This window comes from Notothenia rossii (genome assembly GCF_949606895.1).
Source record: "Notothenia rossii genome assembly, chromosome: 3".
Lineage (NCBI taxonomy): Eukaryota > Metazoa > Chordata > Actinopteri > Perciformes > Nototheniidae > Notothenia > Notothenia rossii.
Window position 1 is genome coordinate 72,785,252 of NC_136901.1, and position 24,563 is coordinate 72,809,814.

Genomic DNA, 24,563 nt, shown 5'->3' on the forward strand with positions numbered 1-24,563 from the left:
GGAATAACACAAATGCAATGACACAACTGGCTAAAGGTTTGACAGTGACCTACCCTGACCCGCTGCCACCAACGATAGCCACTTTCTTCCCAGCAGGCACTTCGAAGGACACTCCGTTTAAGACTTTCTGGCCCTCCAGGTATTCGAAGTAGACATCTTCGAAGCGAATGGTGGCCTCCTGCGGTGTGATGCTTAAAAGCGGGGCGAGATCCTTCTCCTAGAGAAAACCATCAGAGGGTTGAGAGAGACGAAACTGAGAGAGAGGAGACTGAAACAGAACAGCCCCTGGCAGACGAGGCCCGGCATGATGCAACGTTACTCTAACACCTTGTAAAGAAGTATAACGCTGGAGCACATAGCCAACATGGACTGCATAAAGCACACACATTCACAGCAAATTCCAGAGGTCGTTTCAACTGAATCTTCAGACGCCGCCCTTCATGGCGACTGAAAACTTTCGGTACATACTGAGCCGAGCCATAGCGCTGAGATGCAGCCAAGGTCACCAGTGAATGCAGCGCTGTCCTCACTCTGAGAGTAAAAGCCTGCTCTGCTTCTTTACTATCTAACAACAACATAATCACCCACTATCGACCTCAGACAATTAATACAAATAACTCATAGTCCATTAGTATAAACAAATGATTATTTCACACACCCCCAACATGGGAAAAAAGCCAAAAGGATTTATTTTTTTATTTTGTGGAGCAGTTTCAAGTAAGGGGGTGTTTTAAATGATTTTACATCTACATAATAAGCCAATGTGTTCCACGGGGAAAAAAAGCATTCAGACATTAATGGTCTGCTGGGCAGTGCCATTCCACAGGGAATCACAATGGAGAGGAGTATTACTGATGGTTGGAAAAGAACTGGACAGATTCATTTCTCCTACTATAATTACAGGCTGGAGACAGAAATGGCATTCATATTGTTAGAGGCAGCAGCCGCACATTTGCACTTCTGATGCAAGATGGGCTGTTGTGTAAAAAAACAACAACAACTATTGATAGGTAGGATGACTATTGATTAACATGTCAGTTTTTGGCATATTTTTAAGTTAATGAACAGAATATTGTCTTGAATGTGGCTGTCTTTTTGTAAATTTGGATAATTGTTACATAGTGACAGCAACACCATATAAATGGCATTACATGTGTTGGGCACTAACACTGGATTGGTCAGCATTATATTTGATAATCATTCAAGAAATAAAATGCCAAATTTGTTGGTTTTAGCTTCTTAAACATTTTTATGGATTTGTTGTTTTACCTTGGCATAAAGGATACTACGTTATAGAACAAGCAATTACAACTTGCTTGTCAGCCCTACAGGCCAATAGAACAATTGCAAGATAAGATAAGATAAGACTTTATTCATCCCGAAGGAAATTGTTGTGCCAGAGTAACAAAATATAATAAACACAATAAACACAGAAGCAAAACTGTACACTAAAAGTGCAGCAAAAAGAGCAATTAAACATCCACAGACAACATGAAACGTAGAAACATAGAAAGTCACACAATCAATGCAATTATTATTAGCCGTATTTAGTAGTTAGTAGTGCAAAAATTAAAACGTAGTGGCAGTTACGTAATTGCACGTTATCATAGCATTATTAATAATACTAATAATAATATAATATAATATTGCACAGTTATATATATATATATATATATATATATAGCAGCGAGTGTATTGCAATGATGTTAATTATATTGATATGTATATTGCATAGTGTTGGTGTGGAAGTTCTCAGTGCCCTTTAATTAGGGGTGAAGAGTTAAAGAGTTTGATTGCCACTGGGAGGAAAGACCTCCTGTGGCGCTGTGTGGTGGTTATGGGTGATCTCAGTCTGTGGCTGAAAGTGTTCTGGTAGGAAACCAGTGTGGCATGCAGGGGGTGACACCCGTTGTCCAGAATGCTGAGAAGTTTCCTCAGCATTCTCCCCTCCGACACCACTGCCAACGACTCCTGATCCACTCCCAGGACAGAGCCTGCTCTCCTGATGAGCTTGTTGAGTCTGTTGGCATCAGCTGTCTTCACCCCACTGCCCCAACACACTACAGCAAAGAAGATCACACTGGTGGAGACCACTGAGTCATAAAACATCTGCAACATAGTGCTGCAGACGTTGAAGGCCCTGAGTCTCCTGAGGAAATACAGGCGACTCTGGCCTTTCTTATATAGGGCGTCAGTGTTTTTACTCCAGTCCAGTTTATTGTCTATGTGGACACCCAGGAACTTGTAGCTGTCCACAATGTCCACGATGGTAATTGGGCTTGGGGAGGTACTCCGCTTCCTGAAGTCAACCACTAGCTCCTTAGTTTTTGTGACGTTGAGCTGCAGATGGTTCTGACCGCACCACTCCACAAAACTGTCCACCACACTCCTGTACTCAGCTTCCTGATCTCTGCTGATACAGCCCACAATGGCAGAGTCATCTGAGAATTTCTGCAGATGGCAGGACTGTGAGCAGTGTCTGAAGTCTGATGTATAGACTGTGAACAGGAAGGGAGAGAGGACCGTGCCCTGAGGAGCGCCCGTGCTGCTCAATATAATGTCAGAGGTGTTATTCTGCAGCTTCACGTACTGTGGCCGAGCTGTGAGATAGTTGGTTATCCAGATCACCAGTGGAGCATCCACCTGCATGTCCAGTAGCTTACTGCTGAGCAAGGCAGGTCTGATGGTATTGAAAGCACTGGAAAAGTCAAAAAACATGACTCTCACAGTGCTGCCTGCCTTCTCAAGGTGTGTGTGTACTCTGTGCAGCAGGAAGATGATGGCGTCCTCCACTCCAATACGAGGCTGATATGCAAACTGCAGGGGGTCTAGTGATGGTGCGACCACTGTACGGAGGTGTTTAAGGACCAGCCTCTCCAGCGACTTCATGGCATGTGATGTCAAAGCCACCGGTCTGTAGTCACTGTGTATGCGTGGATGTATCTTCTTCGGCACAGGAACCAGGCATGTTGTCTTCCACAGGGCAGGGACGGTCATCATGTCCAGGCTCAGGTTGAAAATGTGCCGAAAAACTGCACACAGCTGAGTAGCACCTCCTTTCAGCATACTGGGGCTGAGGCCGTCAGGCCCTGCAGCCTTCAATTACAACTTGCTTGTCAGCCCTACGGGCCAATAGAACAATTGCAAGGGGATGCTGAAGAGCACAGAACTTAATGGCACGAGTCCATGGGTGTTTCTCAATCTCGAGTACGCTTGCTTGGTAGCACATCTTCCGAGCGTCTTGCTTCAGAAGCGAGGCAAGAATACTTCCTGGTATTCGGAAAACAAAGAGTGGAACAGGCTAGCAAGTGTGCAGGTGTGCGTCATATGAGAGGCCCCGCCTTACATTTTCCACCACAGATTTGGGGAAATGAGTCCGTGCGCAAAGCATTGTGGGGATTTTAAGACCGCGGAGTCTACACATGTGCAGCCTCGACATTTCTCCAAACGAAGTACACCAGGCTCGGTAGAATTCCAAGTATGCCGGACATTGGAACAGTACTTCGGCGGCACTCGATGACGTAGTATGCTTGAAATAGTGGCTCTGGAGCAGCTTTACTCGAGATTGAGAAACACCCCATGTTTAGTTAACAAAATGTAATGAAACAGGCCAAACTGAACCAGAGTAAGTTCAACAAAAAACAGCTGATACATAAACATACCACAACCCTACAGCCTTATCACTGATCAGCAGATGCTCTACACAACAACAACAACAACAACACCACCACCACCACCACAACTCTCATATATATTTACAGCATTTTCTAGTCAGGGATTATTTTTGCTCAGATCATATATCCCTATGGAACTATCTAGAGAAATAAAACAAGCTTACTTAAGTGTTCAGTTATTTCAATAACATCCCTCAAATCAATGATTGAGACAAACAAGGGTTTGAAAACTGAAAAAACTAAAGAAAGCAGCATTTTCAACTAGTTCATAATAGGGCTGCAACAAACGACTAATTTGATAATCGATTAATCTATCGATTAATGAAACGATTAATCGATTATTCGGATCGTTAAGGTTTTAACTGTACTACTACTTATATCAATACTGCTTATCGATCCGGTCCTTTTAACGATAGTATTAACGGTTCTTTTGACAAGAAATAAGGTAAACTAACTAAACAAATTGTGAACAAAACTAACATTGCTTTTTATTTTAATTAAATGCATAATATTTCACATCAAAAGAAACAACAATGTTTTAACAAATCATATTAAATAATGTGATGACAGAACTGTAAACCGAATAGCTGAAACTTTAACAAAATAACTCAGTTACCTCTAATCATTAACCTATGTTTTTATAACTGAGTTAACTCTGTGTGTTGCTGCTAGCATACATAACACCTGACGTGGAAACGTTACTCGTGGACAGGGCTACAGAGCTACTAGAAAGACAGTCGAACCCGGTGCATTCCTCCGTCTGAATGTGGTGCACTTTTGCTAAATGTTTAGACAAATTGCTCGTTTTACCGCCTTTATATGATAAACTGTTATTGCACTTTTGGTAACGAGCATTGTCCACATCGAGACGGCTAAAGTTTAACCACACCTCGGAGCGCGTTCTCTCCGCCATCTCCTGCTTGTGTGTGTAAACTGCCCCGCCCCCTCGCAAGCAGGCGGGGGAGAGATCTCTCGTCTGAATTGGGAAGATCGAAAATACATTATAGACGCATTTTGTAGTCATATTGCATATTAGAAACTGAGTTGGCGACACTAAGACTGCGATATAATGTTTATGTAGCAATAATACATATGACATATGTTTTAAATGTCTCCTGTACCGATAAAAAAGAGCGATAACGTTGGAGCTTAACGGGGTGTAGAACACATGTGATGACGTCACCAACGAATCGACGACTGAATTAGTTGCCAACTAATTTGGTAATCGATTTTAATCGATTAAGTCGATTAGTTGTTACACCCCTAGTTCATAATCTGAAAAAATACCCAAAAAACAATCCTGCGGCAATAACATCCCACCTGTCGAGCTGTACGAGCAGCAGATGAGGAAGCACCTGAGTCACATCAAGCATGTCATTAATATGTTTGACTAAAACCTATCTGTCAGCACATGCGGCAAAATAAGTCCTGTGTTCAAATCTTTCACAGCTTTTCTTTTTTGCCCCCATTATGTGCTGCTACTGGAGAAAATACATCTCAGAAAAATCGAGTTTTCACATTTTAAATTGAACTCCTTATGAACCTTCTAATGTCTCCAAGTCTAGTGTTCCCTCTTGGTATACTCAGGCAAAATGTAAAAAAAACATTTTTTTTGCAATGTACTGCTTTCAATGAGTGCATGTCATACCGACAAGTTACCTTGATCTTGGTGTCGATGCTGAGCAGGGTGAAGAGAGTGTTCATGTCGATCAGGGCCTGCCTGGTCTCTCTGTACACCGTGCCCAGGAAGTTGAGGGGGAGGGAGAGCTGGAAGAGCAGCCCGTTCACCATCACCAGGTCTCCCACTGTCATCGAACCTACACCACAGCCACATAGCAACTATTGTATGACGCATGTATCTTGGAAGACACAATCTAAACAACAAAACATTTCCTCTTTCAAATTGTGAAAGCAGCAGAAGCATGCTACAGTCTGAATCCATCTCCACCCGCTGTGATTTCATTTTATGCATCAAGGCTGTTATATTTCCTGTTCATGCCACTTTTTCATGCTTGCTGTGCTTTGTTCTCATTTAGTTTCTATTATCCAGTTCAGTCAGGTTTTTTCTTGCCATTTTTCATCCAACCACATGATTTACTTATACATTTTTTTCAAGCGTTCTTATTTCCAAATGCAGAATGTTTGTTTTGTAATCGTGCTATGGACTCAGAACATGGTCAGGTGATGAATGTATGCCTTTGCTTATACTACACATGTTGTTCATGGTTTATACACACACACAGAGACAGAGAGACACTTACCTGATGCAATGCCCTTGCTGGCCAGCACCATGATGGTGGTGAGGCCGACACTAAAGATGACACTCTGGCCAAAGTTGAGCATGGCGAGTGTGTAAGTGGTTTTTAAAGAGGATGACTCGTAGATCTTCAGGTATGAGTCGTACTTTTCAGCTTCATATTTTTCGTTGTTGAAGTACTGCAGCCGAGTTGAGAAACATGCAAAGAGGGAGGGGAGAAGGGGGCACAGGGCAAGGAGACAGCAAAAAGGATTCACACAAGAAAGGAAAGTTGGGCGAGGGAGAGAGGGAGAGACACAAAATATGGTTAAGGTTAAAGTTTAAGGAAGCATGTCGGGCAGATAGACACTTAAGCGCAGCCTGCCTCAAGGCTGCATTTGTTCTCTGTGACCGCTCTGGGCGTAGTCTGGGTCTCAGTCGGCCTCTAAAACTATTTTTCATCTCACTGCATCTTCGTCTCATCCCCACAGAGAATGTAGAGGGCGGTAAAACAGAATCCAGAGCCTGCTTAGCAAAGCAGCTTTGGCAGAAGATAGTGATTATGGCCAAATAACAGTTTGGAAAATATTAGGCAATTATAATTGTAAGGGAACATCGCTTGCAAGTTAAACAAGAATTGCTGCAGAGTATTCATCCTTGGCATCGTCAGCCTCTGTATTTACATCTGTTGCAGCTCACACAGACATCAACAAAGCACACACAGCTCTTCAGTGTTGCACCACACAAGCAGCACTAATTTTCACTAAGACATACAGCCATAATTTCAAGTAAAAAAAAAAAAGCCCTATGAATCAGCCAGAACACACACCTCTTATCTTCAGCTCATAAAACTACGCCATGATCATAAGAACGACCCTCCTCAACAGTGCTGCCAATTACCTAATATTGCTGTTTGTTTAGTTTGCACTATTGTTCCTCTGCTCCGCATAAGTGGGCGATTTGCTTCTCTAGCTAACGGCAGTGACGCTGTGCCGATACCGACTTGCCACTGATTTGCATATAGGGAAAATGCAAGGAGAGAGAGAGAGAGAGAAAGAGAAAGAGAAAGAGAAAGAGAAAGAGAAAGAGAGAGAGAAATTGAAAGAGAGAGAGAAAGAGAAAGAGAGAGAGAGAGAAAGAGAAAGAGAGAGAGAAAGTAGCACAAACCGAAGCAGTGCAAGGCACCGCGTTCAGGTTCTCATCCAGCCCTTTGTGAAAGTGGAACGGATTTCTGAGTGGGCGGAGATCTAATTACATATGCACACTCACAGCTCAGAGTGATGCTAAATCCGTCCGCATTGGCACAGATGACACAAAATAACACAGAACAAAACGCTAAGAAAAAACAGGACGCAAAAATAATACAGCAAGGAAAATAACATGGGTACAAAAAATATATTTAGTATAGCCCAACAACACACCCAGAACCAGATGGTAATACGTGTTTGTATGCGTCCTGTTCACAACGATGTTACCTCGAAAGATGAGGATCCAGGATAACCGAGCTACTGAGAAAAGTATAAAGCAATGTTGTGAGACTGACCGTTGAGCGGCCCGACCAAGCAAGGAGGCAGAGGCAGAACGTCCAAAATTATAACCCGGGGTGGGCATTTATTAAAACATGAACATATGACACACAGCCTCAATCCTGCTGTTCACGCGAGCCCAGCCTGCAGCCACCAGGATCTCACACACACTACCAGCCCAACAAGAAACAGCACTTAAATACACAGACACTAACAAGACACAGGTGAGGGGGAGCAATTAAACACAGGTGAGGGGGGGAAGAGACAACCCAGGGCCCCAGATGCCCACAATCAATAGCCACAGACATTCAACATATTATTTGCACCCTGATTACACTCAACCGCTGTCATCTTTATACCAGCATCAAGACGACATTTCAATAAATACGGTTTAATCAGTTAAAAAAATACTAAATTCAATAATTCGTATAAATTATGTGCAAATACCCAATGTTAACTGTACTGTGCGATCACGCTAATAAAGTGCAATATCACCCAGCCCAAAGCCGTCAGTCCATAGTGACAAAGTCGTCACAAATGTTTACAATCACACTACTTCTCATCAGTCAGATATCGGAGGGAACACTCACCAATAAACTAACCTGGCTCTCAGCAGACATTTCTATTAAAAACCAAGCCTGTGGCAGCAGACACTTCCAGTCACAACTATAACAGAGACACGGGTCATTGACTAAACCAGGAAAATATTTCTGACTGTCCGGTGATACATGTCTCATTGTTTGTAGCAACTCGAGTGACATTTACAAATGCAGTGGATATTTGAACACTTCAAGAAATGAGGAGCAGGACAGATAATAACAACACAGCCAAAGGAACAGAATCGCTAAAAAGGTGAAGTTCTACTTGATTAGGAGATATACAGACAATAAACAAACAATTGTGATAATAGATATGTCGTTTTTCATCAAATATTCTCTCGTGTTATCCTCTATTGTGGTGATTTGCAGCGTTTCTCTCTTCTTTTTTTTGTCAACTGAATATAATAAGGTTTTTGGACTGTAGGTCGGGCAAAACAAGAGATTTAAAAGAAATCATTTTGCGCTTTAAGTACTTGTGATCGGAGTTAATCAAGAAAATAATTGGTATATAATACATACATATAATAAAGACCATTATGTGCAGCCCGAGGTAAAGATATAATGACTTTTATGATAATCATCCTTTCAATATCGATGTTAAAATGTGTATATATATATATATATATATATATATATATATATATTTAGTTAATAGTGCCAATTTTTACTTTGTAACTAATTGCCAAAATGTTCAATGTACATCTATGTGAATGAAACTGAAGTAAAGTAAATGCAGTGTCATCACTTTTGGCATAATAACTGCCAACCATAGTGTCTCTACATGACAATTTCATTGCACTACAGTTATATACAAAGATGATGATTAGGGAAGCCAGGGGACCTTTTTTAAATGCCTTCCACACTCGGTAAAACCATCTGTTATTGGTACAGCTTATCTGCAGCATATGTAGGTGTGTATGTATACAGTATGTGTTTATGTGTATGTTACATGCATGTATATGCATATGTATTAAATGAACATATGTATTCATTCAACAACATTTCTGGTGAATACACGTGCGTATGAGGCTCACTGGCACTGAATGTAGGGGATTACTTTAGTCGTTATTATTGTTTTGTTTGTGTTTTCCATTGTTCTTTCTTTTTCTCTTTATACAAACCATTGTCTCATTTGTATATGCATATACTTTGCTTTTCATTGCTTAATGACAAACCCTGGTCATGCAATGTTGAAACTTAATTTAAATGTTTTTGATCTGAGAAAGATGATAATTTATTTTTATTTGTAGTCTTATTTATTGGCTTGCTCCATTGGCTTTGATCTGCACCTCAGTTCTAAAAGGTGGACAATGTAAATAAGGTTAGGGAATTTACGTATGCAATAATTTTACCAACTATGAAATTCATCTTGAAAAACAGGTTCTACGTTTGCACTTCTTACTTGATTCTAGGGACTGTACAGACTAAATGAAACTGACTTTTAACACAGACTTTTATGATCAGGAGATGTTGTGGGAGAATGGGAGACTGAGAGTTAGAGAAAGCTATTTCTTGATTAAAAAGAATATTCTGACATTGGCCGTCATTCCAGTGAAACGCTATTTTGGGGTAAATATTAGTTCACGTCAATGTCCCTGGATTAAATGAATAGAATAGAGGAGATAAAGGGAAGGATGGGTGAAGGGAGGGGGGTGGGGATGAGTGGCAAGGTGTTTGTGTGTATATGTGTGGTTGAGCGGGGGGTCGGATCTCACCTTAACAGTCTCATAGTTAAGGAGAGAGTCAATAGCTGCGTTGCCGGCTTCATTGTCGGCTTTGTTCATTTCTATCCGGAAACGAGTCCTGTGTGCAGAGACAAGAGCAACATTTACGTAGGCGTTTTTTCTTAAGCACAAATTTCAGCCTAGGAGTGAATATTGTTACAGTCAGCACAAAAACACCCAAAAATATAAAGTGAATCTTTCTTGAGCAATAACAGACACCAACAATAAGAAAATATAGACATAAATACATCGGGTGATAAAAAACATCTGCTTTGTTACCTCCACTGAGTGAAGAGAACGGTGTAGAGGCTGTATACTGATAAGGTACCCAAGGACACTGCTGCAAAGTGTCCACCACACTTCCAATACTGCAGAAGAGAAAAAGCACACACAAAACAAATCATCCTTTACATGCTGTGACTCAAAAGCTTTATGATAAAAAGTCACGGGACCACATCAGACCTCCGGACACCGACGTTGGCGTCACAAGGCATTTTGAGAACGTACTGTTTTTGACCATCCACTATGAAATTGAGTGTTACAAATGGAGGGGAAACTACAAGAACTAATCGTGCTAATGCTTTAGCTATTTGGGCAATGGAGTCTGCCCTCATTACAGGGAAGCCGACATTATAGTCCAGAGTGGAATAATACCACGGAGCTATAGACAAGCCGTTCTTTCAGTGGTGGCCAAGGAGGGGGGCATCTGGTTCAGGGCATACTCCACAGGAGGACATTAAGCTGCTACAAAGCTTTGGCATTCATCATTGACGCTAATGGGATCTGTGTTGCCACCAAAAGTTCATGGGGATTCATATTCCATTTAGAATGTAAACGACACAATATTACGCAAATTAATTTCCGGACAATCTGCCATGAAGAGTGTCAAGGTGATGGAAGGTCCTGTGCATTAAGGGATGAAACAGTAACAGCAACAAGATATTAAAAAAACAATGTATCTTGAGGCCTACTACCAGAGTTCCCGTTAACCGGTAATTACCGGACTATGACCGGTAAAATATGCTGAAGATTGGCAAATCTAAATCTCTCCGGTCAAAATAATTTCCCCTTAGCGCAATACCGCATCAGTTGCTCCACTTATGTGACAGACAAGAATAGTCAATTCTAATGTCTAACACTTAATGTGGAGAAAGAGATGTCCTGTATGGGTTGGTTGTGCGTTGATCTGTTGGTAATGCCTCCGGGTTCCGGTGGGCATGTAAATAAATGCATAATGCTGCGCAATACTTTGTGGCCTCACCCGGTTGCATAGCGACGCTTATTGTTTAGGTGTCTTTTAATAAGCAGGTAGTCCTATCATTAGCTAGAACTAGCTAGATCTGATTGATATGGACATAAACGCGAGTAAAGTTTAATCTGACGGGAGAGAGAGATCAGCTGCTGCTGACGATTCGACACGCAGCTCTGCATGATCACATGCAGCGGTGAGCGGACAAAACACACTTCAGGTTAGAATATTACACGTAGCTATTTTAATTACCTCTCAAACTACCTAAACTAGTTATAGATATGTTTAGTTTTACTGTCGGGTCACTCATTACTGGATCCGCGAGCTACATGATACTGACGGGCTGTCAGGAGAGGGAGAGAGCGCTCCGTTTATTATTCCCGTGTTATTGTAAATTACTGTACACTTTTGAAAAGTTAATCTACTATAATCTTTTTTTTTTTTTATATATCGAATCATATCAATTTGTTCAATAAATAACAAAGAAGACCTTTGACCGGCACTTTTCTAATTTTGTCCGGAAGATTTCAACTTTAACGGACATTTTGACCGGCAAAAAAATATTCTAACGGGAACTCTGCCTACTACATCTCTGCCTTGCCTAGAGTAGCAACTGGAGAGCCAAGGCCAATGGTGCATTCATATTGTAAGTCGTGCTTCAGACCTTGTGTGTTCATGAGCTTTTAGTTGTCATGTGGAAACAACACAGGGGCGGCGCCAGGGGGTAGCTTGGAGTTGCTATAGCAACTCCAACAATTGGCATAGCAACGGCTTAGCAACCCCATTGTTTTGTTACGAAAATGTATCTATATATCTATATATATATATATATATATATATATATATATATATATATATATATATATATATATACATATACACACATTCTCGCAAGATCTTTCAGGGGTCGTTATAAGTTAAAGCGCAAACTGTTACTTGGCTAATGTTGTTATAATTCTCAGTATGTGAACAAAGATTGAAAATGGAAAGATTTCTCACAAGTCAGCGTAAACGACCGCGATCTCCAACGGTGCCGGTGTGTATGTGCGTGTGCGTGTGCGTGTGCATGTGTCTGTCTGTCTTTCTGTCTGTTTGCGGTGTGGTGATGAGGTTAAATGCCAGAGCATGCCAGTTGAAACATTGAACGATTGCTATTGTGTACTTGTACGCTCAGGATGTAATGGTATTATACAAAAATATTGTAGGAGCACAGAAACAGTGTTCAAATTCTGCTTTTACAAACTTATTTTGGTTGTGCTTACCTTGCAAAGTAATGTTATAAGTGTCAAAGGAATGTTTTAATGTAAATATGAACGATAATATTGTAGCGTGTCCAAGTTAATAGTTATGTCAGTTATCAGATCACAGTTTAGTACATTTGTAAAGTTATTTAGGCAATGTTGTTGGTGGGAGTTAGGGAGAGACCGCCCCATCCAGGTGTGTGTGTGTGTGCATTTCCGGTGTGTGTGTGTGTGTGTGTGTGTGTGTGTGTGTGTGTGTGTGTGTGTGTGTGTGTGTGTGTGTGTGTGTGTGTGTGTGTGTGTGTGTGTGTGTGTGTGTGTGTGTGTGTGTGTGTGGGGAGTACGAGACGATAGGAGTTGTCTTCGAGTGTGGGGAAAAGTCATAATGAGTGTTATACGATATATTGGTTCTGTAAGGCGTGGCTGTGGCCGTCAATACCAGAAAATAAAGAGAACGTTTTCGAAATTGAAGGCTCGTGATCTGTGATCTTGAATAGTGGTGAACGCTACAATATGAAGAGGCTCGTGCTTGGCCCACTGGTATTGTTTGTCTATTTATTTAGAAAATTAACTAGCAACGCCGTGCTGTCATATAGCAACTGCTAAGCTACTGCAGCAAAAAAATCCTGGCGCCGCCAGTGAAACAACATGCAGGCTACAGAGAAGAGGTGTTGGGTTGTATTGCTTAGAGCATTCAAACAACACTTTGATATACATTTCTTAGATGTTGTTCCAATTTGAAGGTTGTTCAGGTGAAGTTGAGCATACATTTTTCTGAATATTCCGACACCACATGAATGCCACACAACAAACCTTGTTGGGGAAACCTTTTTTTTCTGTAATCCTGCTGACGGACAAACAGAGGCCAAATGTTCACCTTCTTGGCTGAGGCAATAAAGATGAAGCTTATAATAACAGTTATTGGTATCTGTGTGTGTAGATGTCACCGTGAGACTCACCAAAATGCCGCTGACGAGGAACATCTCAAAGACTGTTGGTCCTAGATTGAAGACGATGGCACTGAGGACAAATGAGATGCCCCGTGTGCCGCGGTCGATGGCCTTGGACAGCGCTCCTGTCTGGCGGCTGAGATGGAAGCCCAGGTCCAGATTGTGCAGGTGGAGGAAGACATTTTTGGCGATGCGCCGGATGGAGTTTTGGGCCACCTTGCCGAACACAGTGTTCCTCAACTCGTTGAAGAAGGCTGCACCAGCCCGTGATGCGCCATCTGGGATAGTGGAGGAGACGGAGAGTTTAGCACACCTGCTGTGAAAAGCACCAAGGACTGCTATGTAGCTCTAAAGTGATAGGAGGCAGCAAAACAAGAATATGACCCCAGACTTTCCTGTCTTGTAAGATGTAATACAGTATTGAGACAGTTGAGGCTAGCGAGGGTAAAGGCTTGTCAAATGCTCTAAAGGGAAAGCTTGTATGAGGTGGCAGGGCAGGTCTGTAAAGCACTGCAGGGCTACAGCAGCAGCCTCTGTAATTACAGAGCAGGATGCTGTCTGAAGCCTCACTACCGTGGCAGGCCAGCACACTGAGGGGAGGGGGGAGGATGTGAGTGTACACAAGTGTGTGTGTGTGTGTGTGTGTGTGTGTGTGTGTGTGTGTGTGTGTGTGTGTGTGTGTGTGTGTGTGTGTGTGTGTGTGTGTGTGTGTGTGTGTGTGTGTGTAATACTAGAAGAGGGGGTGGAGGTTTTAATAAGAGTGTCACAGAAAGATGTGACTCTGAGTTGAGTCCATGAACAGGCTCAACACTGTCTAGACTTGTGTCTGGCGGATCTGTATGATGAGCGTGGATGTAAGCAAGTTTTTTCAGTGTTGCCTATTTTTGGATTAATTTACGAAGCTACCTGAGGTACAGCAAAAACCAGAGCCGTCATGTTAGCATTTCAGTCCAATAAAAACACCAATCTAATTCCAAGAAAGTCACTTATTCTAATCCCTTACACTTCTTACAAACTGTTACACAAGCAGATGGCTAGCATGACTGTCCCAAATTAATGGTCTGTGTTTGAACGGCACGAGGCCTTCCTGTGGCGATCGCACCGACTTGTGTGAACACACGACGTGTCTGGTAAGACCAAAGTCAGGGTAATAATCGCCCTGTCTGCCGTTCTTCATGGGGCCGTAATGTGGCGTTAAATAGGAATGCTCATCTAATGAACGTGTCCCCATCTGACAAGGCAGGATGACCACTGTGCAACCTTTTCAGTCGAATTACAACCGTCGCAGTAGGCTCCAAGTGCCGGGACCTGAGTGTTGCAAAGGGGGAACAAAAAATAATTTCTTTAAGAGCATCCCCTTCATTCTTCCTCGTCATCTTAATTCATCCTTTCTGGAGTCCTGTTCATGTGCTCCAATTATTCGACAGGCAGCATTAGTGTGCGACACCTAAGTGGGCTCATTAAAATAAGTGGCTACAGGGCGGAGTGTACATTGCATCCAAGCTGATCTCACTCAAGGCCAGAGTGACTTTCAGTGGGTGTTAGGTTCACAATATTTGTTTGTTTTTGTTTTTTGTATGCATCAGGAGCTCAGAGAAAACTAATACTCCAAGACACATTTCACCCCTGACCCGTCTTGTATTCAGAGGTGCCTAGTGGACAGAGAGATGAAAAAAAGAGTAGTGCTCTGAAGGGATGAAGTAAAAGAAACAGCCTTGTAAAACACGAAAACATATCCAACCACTTTAAAAAAGGACATTAGCAATTTCAACCCCACTGCTTTAGGAATGCATTGAGCTCTGTTTGCCTTGGGAGCACGCAGATATCATTCAGCGCTCACAAGAGGGCCGCGTGGATGACAGAAGTGAACTCAGGCGCTGAACGAAGCACATAATGTAAATAATCTGAGGGAGAGGCGGGGGCTGCGGATCGGCATTGATATGAATGTTTTGGGAAAGGTCAGCCTGCAGATAATAGGCAGTCCCACAGTCCCTTCTGATGAGTGCGGCACCTGCCAGTGAAATACAAGCCTGGGACTCACAGCCAATCAGCATGGCCGTTGCCATGGTAGCCACAGTGCTTGGCGCGTCATTCAGGTTCAGCGCGTGTCCCGACATCTGGTTAAGCTCGTCCACTGCATACTTAAACATGAAGGGCACGGTCACATTGGTCATCTGGGGAAGCAGAGAGGGAGGGAGGGAACATTCAGAGAGGAGGAGACTAAAGAGAGGGGAAGTAGTTTCAAATAGCCCATTACACAGACATATGCTCTATATTTTTCTATCTCTAGTCCTCTGTACAACCTCTGTATGCATGTACAGCTCTGGATAAAATTAAGAGAACACTCAAATGTTTTCTTAAATCTCAAACTCTACATGTATGGCAGCCATTCCATTCCAAGGACTGTTGAATTCCAACAAAGATAAATGTTGTCAGTAGTTTATAGAATAATGTTTTTTTAGTTTTTTTTTTAAAGGATAGCTTTATACCCATATACCTTTAAATAAAAAACAACAGAAACTGATAATGCTGCAGCGGTCTATTCATTGTTTGTATGTATAAGATAAGATTTTGAAAACTATTTTGAAAATCAAATAGTAATTTAAGTAATTTTTCATGAAAGAAAAGCTGAAAATCTCCCATTTGGAAATTCTCTGCTTTTATTGTTTTATATCTATTGATATTAAACTGAATATCTTTGAGTTTTAGACTGACATTACAAGACAATAACAAAAAACATCGCCTTGCACTTTGAGAATCCGCGATAGACATTTTACCCTATTATCTGACATTTTATAGATGAATTGATAGATTCATCTCTAGAGAAAAGAATTGGCACATTATTAATATTGAACATTATCATTGTTTGCAGCCATTCTGTGCACCCGGCGTGGCTAGAAAGACGGATTTCCACTATTGCTAGGCAGTAAATCCATCCAGGTGCATTCACGAATGTATATGAATGGCTGTATGCAGGGTGTGTAGCATGCTGTGCTGGTGCTGATGAGGTAGCTGGCGCTTCCTGCTAATGGAATTGAAATGGTTATTATGGCTAATTAAAAGCACAGGGACAGCTGTGTGACTCAGGCGAAGGCGGTCCGCTGCACATTAGGACAGCCAGAGAACACAGCAGCTCACAGCAGAGTATCTCCATTTCAAACCTATTTCTTTTGAATCCATCAACCTCTTCACAAGGGAAGGCTTTTTTTGTTCCTTTACCCCTATTCTGCATGTTATAATTTTGCCATTATAGCAATTACATAAAAACATATAAAGAAGTATAAAAACTATAAATATAGTGTCAAAAACTAACCTATGTCGACCCTGCGGCTGTAAAAGGACACCTAACAAAGCACCGTTACTGCAAAAGCTACATCCCCAAGGTCTCCCTTTATACACTTATAATGGGTTATATGGGTATCAGACATATAAGTCCTTTGACCCCCTCAAGGAAAAACAATATCTTTGCTACCAAGACAACAGAACATGCCACAGAAATAGCCCGGGCCTATTATCATGGGGCCAAAACATGTCCTCAATTTCAGCACTAATATATGATACGGAGTGCCGTGAGCTTTTAAACTATTAACGACCAACAGGAGATTAAATTAACTGCAGGTCGATCTGTACCTAGCGATATGTCATCTCATATTAAATATATAGTGTCAAGTAGTGGAGAAAAGCTTCAGGTTACGGAAGAATTAGCCTAAGCTTTCAGTATGACACACGGGCACACAGACAGAGAGGGCTTCATTTGAGGCCAACAAAAACAAGAGCTACTATATAACAGAATTTGAAATGAAAATGTCACTGATACTGCGGAGTGCAGAGGTGTGCTGCACTGTAACCACATAATTATTCAGTTGATTTAAAAATTGTCTCCACACTGCTGGGGGTTTCAGTTCAAACAGACAAACGGCAGAAATCGAGGCTAACTCCAGCCAAGCAGGGAAATAGGAGGAGAAGATTGGAATGCACGTGTGTGTTCTCTGCCCCCTTAGCACACACACTTATTAGACATGCTGAGAGGCAGCAGTACATGCTTATTTAGGTAGCTGTGAATGTGTGATTGTTTTCCAGGGTGTAAATTAGAGACCATCAACAAAGAAAGAGGAAATACATTGTGCACTGATTGCTGCAGTGCGTGCAATTAATTATTTTAAAGTTATTTTAAAAGCATACTGTATATAGTAATAAATGGGTTCTGTACACTGTGCAACAACCTGTTAGACCAATGCTTTGCTGTGTTTTGCCATCAGTCTGTATTGAAATGGTATTACACATTGACTTGTGGCACGGACACACCAGGCCGATTATCAGCGTCGGTGGGCGTCAGGCCGACGATGAGCGTCGACACGCCCTACTCAGATTGGTGTGTCCCACACCATCAGGTCTTTTCAGCCGGGCCGACGCCTTTTCGGCCGAAAACGGCCAAACGCAGTCGGCTAAATAAATCACTGATTGGCTGTTAAGCTAGCGAATCAGTGCATGAGAAGCGAAACGGAAGTGAGGGACCCAAACAAACTATTAAGAAGGCAAATCTGAGATTTCATTTAACTCCAGCTCTCGACAAAGGTTTGAGAAAGCCCCATGAGCTTCTCGTTGTAGAGTGAATATTGAACGCACACGCTATTTTTTGTTTGTTTATAATCACGTACAGTGGGGCAAAAAAGTATTTAGTCAGCCACCAATTGTGCAAGTTCTCCCACTTAAAAAGATGAGAGAGGCCTGTAATTTTCATCCTAGGTATACCTCAACTATGAGAGACAAAATGAGAAAAAGAAATCCAGAAAATCACATTGTCTGATCTTTAAAGAATTTATTTGCAAATTATGTTGTGAAATAAGTATTTGGTCACCTACAAACAAACAAGATTTCTAGCTCTCACAGACCTGTAACTTCTTCTTTAAGAGCCTCCTCTGTCCTCCACTTGTTAACTGTATTAATGGCACCTGTTTGAACTCGTTATCAGTATAAAAGACACCTGTCCACAACCTCAAACAGTCACACTCCAAACTCCACTATGGCCAAGACCAAAGAGCTGTCAAAGGACACCAGAAACAAAATTGCAGACCTGCACCAGGATGGGAAGACTGAATCTGCAATAGGTAAGCAGCTTGGTGTGAAGAAATCAACTGTGAGAGCAATTATTAGAAAATGGAAGACATACAAGACCACTGATAATCTCCCTCGATCTGGGGCTCCACACAAGATCTCACCCCGTGGGGTCAAAATGATCACAAGAACGGTGAGCAAAAATCCCAGAACCACACGTCGGGGGGACCTAGTCAATGACCTGCAGAGAGCTGGGACCAAAGTAACAAAGGCTACCATCAGTAACACACTACGCCGCCAGGGACTCAAATCCTGCAGTGCCAGACGTGTCCCCCTGCTTAAGCCAGTACATGTCCAGGCCCGTCTGAAGTTTGCTAGAGAGCATTTAGATGATCCAGAAGAGGATTGGGAGAATGTCATATGGTCAGATGAAACCAAAATATAACTTTTTGGTAAAAACTCAACTAGACGTGTTTGGAGGAGAATGCTGAGTTGCATCCAAAGAACACCATACCTACTGTGAAACATGGGGGTGGAAACATCATGCTTTGGGGCTGTTTTTCTGCAAAGGGACCAGGACGACTGATCCGTGTAAAGGAAAGAATGAATGGGGCCATGTATCGTGAGATTTTGAGTGACAACCTCCTTCCATCAGCAAGGGCATGGAAGATGAAACGTGGCTGGGTCTTTCAACATGACAATGATCCCAAACTCACCGCCCGGGCAACGAAGGAGTGGCTTCGTAAGAAGCATTTCAAGGTCCTGGAGTGGCCTAGCTAGTCTCCAGATCTCAACCCCATAGAAAATCTTTGGAGGGAGTTGAAAGTCCGTGTTGCCCAGCGACAGCCCCAAAACATCACTGCTCTAGAGGAGATCTGCATGGAGGAATGGGCCAAAACACCAGCAACAGTGTGCGAAAACCTTGTGAAGACTTACAGAAAACGTTTGACCTCTGTCATTGCCAACAAAGGGTATATAACCAAGTATTGAGATGAACTTTTGTTATTGACCAAATACTTATTTTCCACCATAATTTTCAAATAAATTCTTTAAAAATCAGACAATGTGATTTTCTGGATTTGTTTTTCTCACTTTGTCTCACAGTTGAGGTATAACTAGGATGAAAATTACAGGCCTCTCTCATCTTTTTAAGTGGGAGAACTTGCACAATTGGTGGCTGACTAAATACTTTTTTTCCCCACTGTATATGTATGTATATGTATATCAAGTCTGTTCTTCTATCCAGTCGGTCTTCCGGTTGTTGCCTCTATTGAATGACGAATACACACTACCGCCGCCTGCTGGTAAAGAGAGTTATTGCCACTCACGCATGCGCAGTTCGTACGTGCTTCTTGGCCGTCGGCTGAAGTCTTTGTTCCAGTGCGACACATGGCCAAAACGCAGAGATGCGAGGCGACACAACAGTCGGGGTCTGTCTGTGTCAGTTCTTTGTTATCAGATTGGTGTGTCCGGGCCTTTACACTTTGACGGCAACATCTTTTAAATGCAATTTTCAAGTGATTGACCTTTTTAAGAAAAACAAGCTGACGTAAACAGTTTGTGAAGCCATGATAAAGGGCGATGGTTCATCCTTAAGGACTCAGCAACGAGTACAGCAGTTAAGAAACCAGAAATCACAACGAACAAATGATATGTGCGAGCCTTCTGGTTTTTCTTAAGAGAAACATTGGCTAGTCTTTTATAGAGTTTCCTAGAATAATACAATATGCATTTTATGAGCCGTGATCACAAATCCTCCCCTACCTGAATAAATTGTCCGTTGACATTTATTGACATGAGATATGATACCGATAGTCATTTGGGCATTTGAGTGTTTCAAAGGTCATGCTTAGAAATAGGATAAAGGTGCTGCAAATAGAAGTAAACTTTAATGCAAATGCTGGAAGACCAGATAACAGAGTGTATTTCTGAGTTGACTTGTTAAACCTCAAATGTACCATCTACTATCATTTTTCAATGATAAGATAAATGTTGGAAACATTGTATAAACTGGAGAAAAAATGTGAGTGTCTTTTGTCGTTGTTTACTTTTCCCCCTTAAGGGTTATTTTTCCTCAACAATGAATACTGTAGGTCTTGACATGAAAATTATTTTCCTATCAATCCTGTGTCGAGCAGCTACAAACTACAACGACAGACGAATAATAAATCCAGACATGATGTTTGCCTGAGCTAGAGTGATGCTGCAGCCTTCTCTTAGAACGACTCAGTGATGGAGAAATGTGTTATGCCGATAAAGACTTCTTTGTTAAATGCAGGCATTATTTTCTTGATGAAACTTCAAGAAAAGAATGTGCTTCAAGAGCTTAAAAGATGGAGCTCTTACACTCAATAATTGACTTTTAACTGGCGTCAGCAACCACCTTGAAATTGTCCCTTCTGTCTTTCATTGCAATGTACCGTTCCACTATGAAAAGGAAGGCCTGCTTCAGTCTATTTTTGAAATGTCTGATTGTCTTTGCTCTCTTATTTTTTCTAAATCCTTTTATATCTGTGATCTGATCATGATCTGAGGTACCAGGGTTTCCGACACATAGACTATACTTCAGGGGTGGGGAACCTTTTTCCTCTCAAGGGCCATTTCAATTTTTACAACATCCTTCGAGGGCCGTACAAATTATTGAACTCAACGTTTGCTTAAAAAACTAAAATCACAGCCCATTAATTTCACCTTTCTTTCATTCTATCCATGTGGACATGATTTGGGGGGGGGGGGGGGGTCTAACCTCATCTAGTGGGGTTGGGGGGCATGCACCACCAGGAAGAATTTTTAAATGTTGAAGTTAAAAGCATCAATCTCGTGCACTTTGAGAGCAACATGAAGAGATCTATGGATACATCTCTCAACACCCATATGAAACAGAACTGTAAGCAGATTTTTTTCTTTATGGATATTTTACAAATCAATTCCCTTTCAAACTGTATTGTTGTTTATTAATAACAACTTTTTTTTACTGTCATATTAGTATTGTATAGCTGTTTACTTTATTCTCTTATTTTTCTATAACTATAATGATCATATAAAGATGTGCCTTTACCTCACTGGTTGGAGAAAAAGCTTCTTATATCCGTTAGCATAGCTAGCTAACCAGATGCTAATAACAACAAAGTTATTGACCGTATGATCAGTATGACAGATGAACAGATCGACACTGGGCTTTCAACTAAAGACACAGCCACGCATAAACTGCGGCATGTGTACAGCTCCTTATGGGTATTGCAATTTGTGAAGTCCTGGCCCGGAGCCGCGTTCTGGTGCTCTCCGTCAGAATTACACCCCTGTCAGACGAGACATATACCACGTGATGACACGTTAGGCTCGTGTTGCGTTCAAGGACCCTGACCTTGGCCAGGAAAAACAGGCACTCGCTTGTTTAATTATTTTGCGGTCTAGATTTCTTGAATTGTTTTCTTTTTTGCGTGTGTTTATAAATTACCTCGAGGGCCGTTCCAAATGGTCTCGCGGGCCGTATACGGCCCGGAGGCCGGAGGTTCCCCACCCCTGCTATACTTGGACGGGCCGCCCAGGTATATTAACGGCCGCCCAAGTATATTAACGGCCGCCAAAGTATATTTCGCGACCCATTTAGTTTTTTTTTGTATTCGTCCTTGAACACGACGCCATCTGCGATTGATTAACTTGTGGACAATGATCCCTCGCTTCCTTGCTCTGATCTCGCCTCCTTCTGGCCTGTTAAGTGGCCTGCCTGACACAGTCTGACTGGCTGTCCACATGATGTGGCCTGCCGACATGGCCACTATCATACAGATCATAAATCAAAGCCCTTGATTGGTCTCTGTGTGTCATTCAAGCTCGGGATAACCTAAGCTCAGGTGAGGTAAAGGACTCTCTGAGTGTCTAGATAGTTAACTTAGTCTAAGTTCTCAGTGGGTCTCAAACGGTGTGGTCACCATTTATGTAAACACATATTTCCATTTGAGAGGGTAGTGATTGGTCTAATGCAGGGGTTTTCAAAGTGTGGGAAGGTGAGCCTCCCCTCAGAGAACATAAGAACAGCCGCGTCCCCCCTCCCAATTATTATTGCTATTATTATTATTATTATTATTATTATTATTGTTATACTGTTGCTATAATGCAGGGGGTATTATTATCCAGTGGAATGTCCTTACCTAGGCAAGGCAATTTTATTTGTACTGGCCTAGTTAAATCAAAGTGGTTACTTTTTTTTGGCTGGGCAGTGTAGTTTTACACACTGTCTTATTTTACTTTCTCAGGACTTAAAACCAGGCAAACCCCCAAAAAGAAAAAAATATATTTACACACGTAAGGTCAATCTTAACAGTTGTTTATGCTCATCGAGTCATCCGTGAGCAGAGCATCAAGTTGGCATGCCTATAACAGCTGAATGCGGCGATTACCATCTTGTTCAGCAAAACGCCTCACAAACTGATTAAGATCTAAAGCTTTAGTGCGTTTTGATTCAATGCTGAGTGCAGCCAAACTGACAGTCTCTTCTCTGTCATTGCAGACCGCAAATACGTCATTCCTTCCGTGTACTTGGGGTCCGAATGCGCCGTCCCGTTCAAATGAAATCGCCACCAGTCACATTTCCTTGCTCACGCCGGGGGAGGGGTTACTAGGCGGCTCGTGTCTTGTGCTGCATTCACTCGGACATTAGAGATTTTCTCTCATAAATGTCCGATGAGCCACAACTTTTATTTCATAAGAAAGCTGACATTTTCTGCCAGACGCTGTCTCCTCTTTCACTTTAGGTAACTTCACAAAAAATCGATCCATGTCGCAGCTCGAATAAAGTTAGCTTAAGTTACCTAGCTAGATTTCACTGTTTCTCATTATTTTTTTCTCACGCTGCGCCTCCCCTGAAGCTCTCTGGCGCCCCCCAGGGGAGGCGGGCCTCACACTTTGAAAACCGCTGGTCTAATGGATAGTGAAGTGGGCTGAAGATCGGAAGGCTGTGAGTTCTAATCCCGCCAGCAACACCAACACTAGTGTGCCCTTGAATAAGGCACTTACTTCAGGGAGAATGTCCCTGTAATTGGTCATTATAAGTCGCTTTGGATAAAAGCGTCAGCTCAATGAAATGTAATGTAATGTGATGAGAGATGTGAGGAGAGACACCGGAGAGGCTGATTCAGGAGCACAGACACAACTATAAATTAACCGAAAATAAATTAATAAACAAGTTTCAGTGTTTTTTTCATATTGGAAATGGTATGTTATTGGTTATGGCCATGATTTTATGATTATTGAAATGTATACAGTTCTGTTTAATATAGGTGTTTCCATAGATCTAGTCTCTTTATTTTCCCTTCAAAATGCACAAGATTGATGCATTTAATTCCAACATTAAAAAAAAATCTTACCGGGGGAACATGCCCCCGGACCCCCCTAGAGGATTTGAGGTCGACCCCCACTTAAAATCACATGGATAGGTTCCTAAATACATTTATAAATACATTTATTTTTTTAAATAGTAACCCATTTCCATGTTTATGTGTGGGTATTAGATTTAAACAATAGGGCTATCATTATGGGCCCTGCCTGTACCTGTTCGCTCTGCAATCGCGTGAAGGGTCTGCTAACAAGCGACCAAGAGAAAGGTTAATGTTGTTGCACGTCACCTCAACCGTCTCTTCCCCCCCCGCTACCACCACCCCCCCCCCCCAAGTATATTTCAGATCTGTGGGAAACACTGGCAGTTAATGGACCAGCACCAGAGGCGTTCCCATACACACAGATGTTGGAGCTGTTCTTCATGAAACCCAGAAGGATGAAGTGCTCTGACAAACAGTGGCATCTTTGTGCAAAATTATTATACAGGAATGAAAAGTCAATAAATAAACATGTTGTTAAAACTCACACGTTTTTGTACACTGTACGGTATTTGCAGTTTTTTTCTTGCCTTAGTTCTTTTATTATTTAAATAGTCTTAATCAAACATGTACTTCAAACATTAATTAAGTATCTACTTTCTTTATGACTTGATGAAAGTTTTTGCCATTTTTCTAATTTAAACATTCAGCACAGTATTGAAAAACAATAACTAATATAATATAAATTAATAATGCTTATAATAGTTTTAGATATAAAGAAAAAATAAGAAAAATATAAATAGTGAAACAAAGACACTTGGTATTAAAGGTAAACATAAATATATTGAATACAGCATGATTTATGGGTATATATATATGATGTTTTTTCCTTTTCAAGATATAATCTTTCTATAGTCTTTTTACAGAAATATTTTTCATATAAGGCCCCTTTTTCAGTTTCTACCAACCGCTCCTGACAGGAGAAAGCTACTGG

General features: G+C 41.7%; 1 protein-coding gene across 1 annotated transcript in view; it reads right to left on the minus strand.

The window, feature by feature from the left end:
* Positions 1-24,563, minus strand: part of abcb7 (ATP-binding cassette, sub-family B (MDR/TAP), member 7) — a 36,626-nt gene that overhangs the window by 6,035 nt on the left and 6,028 nt on the right. The window contains exons 5-11 of the mRNA XM_079673101.1: positions 15,241-15,373; positions 13,209-13,477; positions 10,039-10,127; positions 9,751-9,838; positions 5,936-6,110; positions 5,334-5,491; positions 54-217 (exon numbers count right to left, since the gene is read on the minus strand). Coding sequence (XP_079529227.1) covers positions 54-217; positions 5,334-5,491; positions 5,936-6,110; positions 9,751-9,838; positions 10,039-10,127; positions 13,209-13,477; positions 15,241-15,373 — 1,076 coding nt within the window. The remainder of the gene's footprint in view (positions 1-53; positions 218-5,333; positions 5,492-5,935; positions 6,111-9,750; positions 9,839-10,038; positions 10,128-13,208; positions 13,478-15,240; positions 15,374-24,563) is intronic.